General features: G+C 62.5%; 1 protein-coding gene across 1 annotated transcript in view; it reads right to left on the bottom strand.

Moving 5' to 3' along the window:
• Positions 1–1,546: 1,546 nt before the first annotated feature.
• Col23a1 (collagen type XXIII alpha 1 chain) overlaps positions 1,547–6,740 on the bottom strand; it is a 241,613-nt gene continuing 236,419 nt past the window's right edge. The window contains exons 24-31 of the mRNA XM_033761759.1: positions 6,224–6,286; positions 6,087–6,140; positions 5,842–5,868; positions 4,564–4,617; positions 4,306–4,392; positions 3,629–3,706; positions 2,980–3,018; positions 1,547–2,601 (exon numbers count right to left, since the gene is read on the bottom strand). Coding sequence (XP_033617650.1) covers positions 2,599–2,601; positions 2,980–3,018; positions 3,629–3,706; positions 4,306–4,392; positions 4,564–4,617; positions 5,842–5,868; positions 6,087–6,140; positions 6,224–6,286 — 405 coding nt within the window. The 3' untranslated portion in view covers positions 1,547–2,598. The remainder of the gene's footprint in view (positions 2,602–2,979; positions 3,019–3,628; positions 3,707–4,305; positions 4,393–4,563; positions 4,618–5,841; positions 5,869–6,086; positions 6,141–6,223; positions 6,287–6,740) is intronic.

Genomic DNA, 6,740 nt, shown 5'->3' with positions numbered 1-6,740 from the left:
GACGCCGAGGGACCCGTGCGGTGTGGACTGAGAGTGAAGGCGCCCCCGGGCCGGGTGCGGGAAGCGGGGTAGAGCGGGGCGCGGGCCTCGCCCTCCTTGGGTTTCCTCGGGTTTCTCCCCGTAAGGCGGACACGCTCGAGGCACTGGTTAAAGCATTCTCATAACCTCGTGTTCTTTATTGTGGTAGAATATACATAACATCGATCGCTAACCGTCGTAAAGGTACAGTTCCGTGGCACCAAGTAATATCCCACTGTGTAACTGGCCGCAGGACTTTGGTTTTGCGATTTGTAATACCAAGATGAACCCCCTTCTACACGACCCGGGGGACCCTCCCGCGTGCCGCGAGAGCTGGGCTGCTGTGGCCTCGCGTCCTTCCTCGTGTGAAGGGGACCTGGGTTTGCTCAGTGCCCTCCCTGTCTTCTCGCCCTGCAGTTCCAGCTCTGAGGGCGCGAGTGTGTGTGCGTGCATGTGCGCGTCCGTGCGTGTGCAATCTCAGCAATCTGGGAGGCCGAGGCAGGAGGATCAAAAGGTTGAGCCTTGCTTGGGCAGCTTAGCAGGACCCTGTCCCAAAATTTAAAAAAATTTTTTTAATGGAGTGGGAATGCAGCCCAGTGTGGAGGCCCTGGCTGCAACCCTCAGTACTGAAAAAAGGGGTGGACTGTGCTCCTGCCTTCGTTTAGGTGTCACAACACACAGCAAGACCAGCAAATGTGCCGCTGTCCCTTCCGGAAGGGTGGTGAGGGAGCCCAGGGCTCTCCGCCCTCCGGGCTCAGCTGCAGGGCTAGGAGGGTGCCTTGTCTGGCTTGGGACCTGGGACAATCTACCTCCCTGGCCGCAGGCGCTGCAGGGTGGTTTGAAGGCTCGAGAAAATGTATGAGGCCGCAGAGGGCAGCAGCGGCTTTGGCTCCTAGACCTGCCTGCCAGGCGCGGGCGTCCTGGGGCTGCCCCGTGAGGTCGCGCTCTGCCAAACGCCTCGCCGCCCCATCCAGGCGCTCGCCACGAGCATCGGTCCCTGAAAGGAGGGGCCACAGTGACACGCCACAGGCCGTGTGGCTCCCGAGGGCAGGGAGGCCACGCTGGAGGAGATGCCACAGGAGGCTCCGGCCCGGCCCCGCCTTTGCCGGCCTCGCCCCGTCTGGCTCCATCCTTTTCCCACCTCCCCCTGGGCGAGAGCAGCTCGCTGCCATCTTTTCTCCCTAAGTGTCCTGAGAAGGGGCCTGCCTCCCTTACCACTGGGCTGGACCTCTCAAGGGCAGGGACCCCATAGGACTTTTTAGGCTTGGTCCTAAGAGGTGACAGCTTCCCCGGGCCCACCTGATCTGTTCACCCTCTATCCATCCACCACGCAGTGAGGAGTAGCACCCCAGGGGTGTTCTGGTAGTCCTGCTCCTAGTGGACCGGCAGCATCAGCTAGCAGATGTGGGCAGTTGAGTGAGAACTACCCATCTGAGTCCATTAATCCCCAGGAAACAAAAAATTTTTTTGAGACAGGGTTTCTCTATGCAGTTCAGGCTGACCTTGAATTCACTGTGTAACCCATGCTGGCCTTGAACTTGTGATCCTCCTGCCTCAGCCTCCTGAGTGCTGAGATGACAGGTGTGTGCCATCACCCTTGGCCATATTTTAAGGCAACAAGCTTTGGGGTGATCGGCATGCAGCATTCACTGGCAACAAGAGTAGAGGAAGCCACAGGGCCTGAGCTCAGTGACAGGGAGCAACAGGCCCAAGGACTGTGCTGATTGTGGCAGGCCCATGTGGAGCTGTCTTCCTATCCTGTCTCAGCCCAATCCTGCACTTCCTCCTCTGATTCTGGGTTGGCTCTGATACCAAAGTGTCCCTGTCTCTCCAGCGCTCTGTGCCAGAAGCGGCCAGGGCCAACCGCAAGGACAGGCACAGCAGACACGGGTGGTGTTCATCCCACGAGCGAGCACTGCGGTTACACAGAGGAGGGGATCCCCGCAGACCTGCAGGGGCCAGCCTTGTGCCAGCCCCCCTGCACCTTGCTGCCAGGCTGACCCATTCCCGGGTGGGGGCCTCCCCTCAGGAGTGAAGTGGTGAGGCAGGAAGTGGTGCCGCAGGAGGGGCTCTCCATCCCCTGCCTTGGGAGTCTGCCCCGCAGGTGGCTCCGCGTCTGGGCCTTGCTTGCTGCTGCCAGAGGAAGCCAGACCAGCGTGGTGCTTTCTTCACCTACTGGCCCGGTGCCAAGTGCTTTGGTGAACCAGGGTCCAGGTGGCCAGCTGCGGCCGAGGTCTGGAGTTGGAGAGGGCAGAGCAGCACGCCAAGTGGGTCTGGCTCGATCCGGTATGGCCGGACTCCTGGCGTTGGGGGCACAGTGGCCGGCAAAGTCTGCTCGTCCAGTGACCAGAAGCCCAACCACGCAGGCGCGGTCACTGTCGTCTCCTTCCTGGGCAAGCAGAGCCCTGCAGGGCTGCAAGTGCACCTGTCCTGCATGCTGCCTGCTGGGCTGGGTGGCACTCACCAGGTTTACAGGCCACAGCGGTGTGTTCCATGAAAGATCAATATATTACTGTTCTGTTTTTACAGAAATTAAAAAGGTTCACACGGATCTGTACAAGTTGTGAGCTGGGCCTGGGATCACTGGCAAGGGAAGGAAAGACCTCAGGTGAAGAGGGCCCCGAGATGCCCTGTGACCTGCGCTTCCCCGCCTCTCAGGGGACTTGGCACTGGTGGCTCTGCGCTGGCTGTGCCAGGTGACCATGAGCCCCACGTGACCAGTAGGGCCGGCGCACAACAGTTGGGTCCACTCCCCCCACCCCCGCTTTAGCCACGCAATGGGACACACACGGCCGGTTGTTGCCGGCTGTCCGCACCCACTGTGGGGTGCTACAGACACCCAGAGCTCCAGGTGATGGCACCCCACCCGTCCCCAGGGCCCTCTCTGTCCCTCTGCTCCAGCTATCAACCCCACATGCTGCCTCATCCCTCCAGACCTGCCCCACCGAGCCCCCACAGTACCTTATGCCAGCAGCCCGGCACAGGCAGCCCGTCTTGTCCCTGCAGAGGAAGGAGGGGTAAGTGACAGGGACAGGAGCCCAGTCACTCTGCCCCCACACTCCACCCATGTGCAGGGAGAAAGATGCCCAGGAGCTGCCGGCTGCTCCCTGTACCTGTCCTGGCCTGTGTCAGGACATGTGTGCAGTGGCAGAGGCAGGAGGACACCTTGGCCTGCCAGGAGTGCCTGGCCCTGGCCCCATGACAGTGGCTCTTGCCGTGGGCAGGAATGCCCCCAAGAGTATCTGAAGCAGATTTCAGGGGGTGGCGCCTCCTCCAGCCCTGGCCTGTGCAGCGCAGGGTGGACACTGGCATAGGGATAGAGCTGTCGGGCACAGTGGTGCCCACAGCCGGGGAGCTGCTGGGAACACAACAGAGTCCCTGGGAGAGGCCAGGGCAGAAACCACTCCACTGCATTCCAAAGCCAGGCACAGCCATAGACACATGGCACCGGGCCTCCCAGGAGCACAGCTGGGGCCAGCTGGGCACTAAGGGGAAAGGGCACAGGGCAGAATGGGCTGGCAGGCAGGGGCAGAGGGGAGGGGACAGAACCTTGGACACACAGCCCCCAAGCCCCAGAGGCACACAGCACACTGCAGAGCACACCGCCTACCACAGGGCAGGGCCTGTTGCCCCTCGCTGGGCCCCTGGAGCCAGGTAGCCCCTGCTTGCCTCCGTACTGGGGGTGGTCCTGTGCAGACAGAGGTGGGCAGGGAGCTGGCCGTGAGAACTGGGCCGCACTGTTCCCTGGCCGTCTGGCTTCTCTGGGTGCCCTCCTCACTGTCCTTTGGGCCTTTTTGTCACGGGGCTCTCCTATCTCCAGGGGGGGACTGAGGCTTGGAGGCCAGAGGACCAGGCAGGGTCCCTGGCACTGGGTGGTCCGGTGCACACATCCAGCTGTTTCGTTTTCCTGTCTGGGCTGAGCTGCCCTGGACACTCCTATCCACTGCGAGACGGTGCAGGTTCTGGCTGGGCCAGGCATGACCTGGTGGGCTGCTGGGAGGGGGCAGGGAAGGCGGGGGAGGAAAGGGCTGTGGCAGGGGCCTCCACTCCTGGCTCGGCCCCTCTGAGCTGGGTCCCCACTTGTGCTAGCCCACCCGGGCTGAGGAAGGAAGGGAACGTGGACCCGGCAGGGTGTCCGTCTCAGAGAGGAGGCTGTGCCCCCAGACGTGACTAGGGGAGGAACGCTGATGGTGGGGGTGGCCGTGGGGCCCAGCGCCACGGGACCTGCAGCTAAGCCCAGGGATGGAAGGCGAGGCCGACTGAGGGCTGCCCTGCTCCGACACGTACCACAGGACACGGCTGGTCCAGGCCGGGTGGCCCCGGCTCTCCTTTCTGGCCCTTCACGCCTTTCCGGCCAGGGACTCCTCGCTCCCCCTGCGTGAGAACGAGGTGGTGGGCGGCTGCCACCCTGGCCTCGGGACCCTTCCGCACTCTCAGAGAAGCCAGGCGGCCAGCCTGCAGCTTCCTTCTCAGCCGCTGCTCTGCTGCCGGGCCCTGTCCCACTCCTCGGCCTCCCCACCCCTCCCTCCTTTCCGGACCCCTCACCTTCTCCCCACGCTCACTCCGGTCACCTTTCTCGCCTCGGGGTCCCGGGAAGCCCTGACGGGAAGATTAAAGGTTGAGTGCAGGGCAGGGCTCTGCCCCGTCCACCTAGACCCCCTCCCTGCTGTATGCCTCAAGGCTCACACTGCGGGGCCCCAGCCTTTGGGTGAGGTGTGTGTGTGTGTGTGTGAACCACTAGGTGCCTGGCACAGCTTGCAGCTTCAGCTTGGTAGCAGCTCTGCCCCCTCCACAGACCACAGTGGTGCCTGCACACACGGCCTCACACCTGTGCAGACCAGGCACTCAGCCCCAGTCAGGGCTTGGCTGGGGACAGGGACTCAGCTGGCTCTGGTGAAGGAGGGGCCGCCTCCCAGGCCAGGAGTCCAGGATGGCCTCTCTCCAGTGTGGTCTTACTGCGCCTCCCTGGCCCAAGGTCTCGGGTGGCACCAGAGCTGCAACCTTACAACTGGTCACTGTTCCCCCAAGTGCTACCCGACTTGCCACTCTCCCTCTCCGTCCACGGCCCCCACCCTGGGCTGGGCACTAAAATCCTGCAGCCAAGTGGCATTCAGTGTGGGCCGCCCGGGCCCAGAGGAGCCAAGAGTCCACCAGGGCGAGGCTGGTATTACCCGTCTGGACCTGCGCCCAGGGAGGCCAGGTGTGGAGCTGCTGGCTGTGCGCCCTCCAGTGATTCTCACAGGGAAAACAGAGGCGCATGTTAAAGGCTGGGGTGTTTTGGCATAGTCGTGCCCTGATGTGAAGGTTAAGCTCTGGACTTTTCAGTCATGAGTCACTTTAAACCATGTTTGTTTATGCTGTTCTACTGAAGGAAGCCCGATACATCAGCACTAGGCTGTCGCTTGCCTTCCTCTCCTGCCTGCAATAGTGGCCCAGATAAAGCCTCATGATTCTCACCAAGGCGTGGCTACAAGATCCCCACTACCCTCCCCACGTCCCCGCTACCTCCCTGCTACCGTGCCTCCCCCATCATCCCTCACCCGCGCCCGTCCATCCTGCCTCCGTTCATCCACCTAGCGTCCATCCATTCACTCGTCCTCCCAGCCAGACACCAGGTCTCCAGCCTCCATCCACGGCCCATCCGCCATCCATCCACAAAGCACCTGCTCTGGGCTGCGCATGGACTTGGCACTGAGGACACGGAGCCCTGGGACAGGGGCCACACTCGTGCTGGCCAGACCAGGTTACTGTGTGAGCGACAGGAGGGCAGAGGGTAAACACAGGAGGGACCCAGGTGCTTACAGGGAACCATGGAAAACTTACATCAAGTCCTGGCTCCCCGGGTCTGCCCTGGGGAGAGACAGAGAGGTATGAGGACTGAGGGGGCGTTGGGGACACAGCTGCTGGGAACCCAAGCCCCATGCATGGACCCCATGTGGTGCAGGGAGGCTGACTCTGGGGCTCAGGTCCTCCCTGTGAGGGCAGAGACTGGTGAGGTCTGGGGCTTGAGCCTTAGAGGCTGGGGGCGCATGGGCATGTGGCTGTAGTGGGCCCAGGGAGGGTGTTACCTTCTCTCCTTTGGTTCCTGGTAACCCAATAAGGCCTGGTGGGCCGGCTGGCCCCTGGGCGGGAAAGAAGTGGGTCAGAAAGAGTGACGGTTACATGGTGTCACCCTCTGGGGACAAACAAGGCTCACGACACTTACAGGCAGGCCGCTAGGGCCTCTGTCACCGGATGCACCTTTCTCTCCCTTTGCTCCATCCGTGCCCTGGAAGTGAAGGGAGAATCAGCCTGTGGGAATGGGACAGACGGACAGCAGGACAGGGGACCATCAGGCCTGGCACGGCCTCCTCCGAGGGAGAATGCCCAGAAAGAGCAGAGCGGTGCCTTTCCCCTCTCCCAGACACAGGCTCCCTCGGGAGTCGGGAGTTGCTGGAGAGGGTTAGGGTGACACCCATTCCGCACACAGGGACAGCTCATGGGGAAGGGCTGGGCCCGCACCAGCCAGTTCCTAAGTCCCAGCCTTGGACCCACCTGGATAGCAGCTGCCTGTCCAGAGTCTGACCTGGGGAGGCCTCGGGACAGAACAGCCAGAAGCTGCACATTTATCTGGCCATAGGCTCACCCCGCTCAGGGTGAGGTTGTGCAACTTGGGTCCCCACCAGCCTCTGGGCTGGGGCAGAGCAGAGCTCTCCTGTTTAGGGATGTGGGGGGGGGGGGGG

The sequence above is a fragment of the Fukomys damarensis genome, unplaced genomic scaffold (assembly GCF_012274545.1).
Source record: "Fukomys damarensis isolate Sample0158 unplaced genomic scaffold, DMR_v1.0_HiC HiC_scaffold_9, whole genome shotgun sequence".
Taxonomy (NCBI): Eukaryota; Metazoa; Chordata; class Mammalia; order Rodentia; family Bathyergidae; genus Fukomys; species Fukomys damarensis.
Note: the sequence above shows the minus strand (reverse complement) of the source record. Positions and strands in the feature narration are given on the sequence as shown.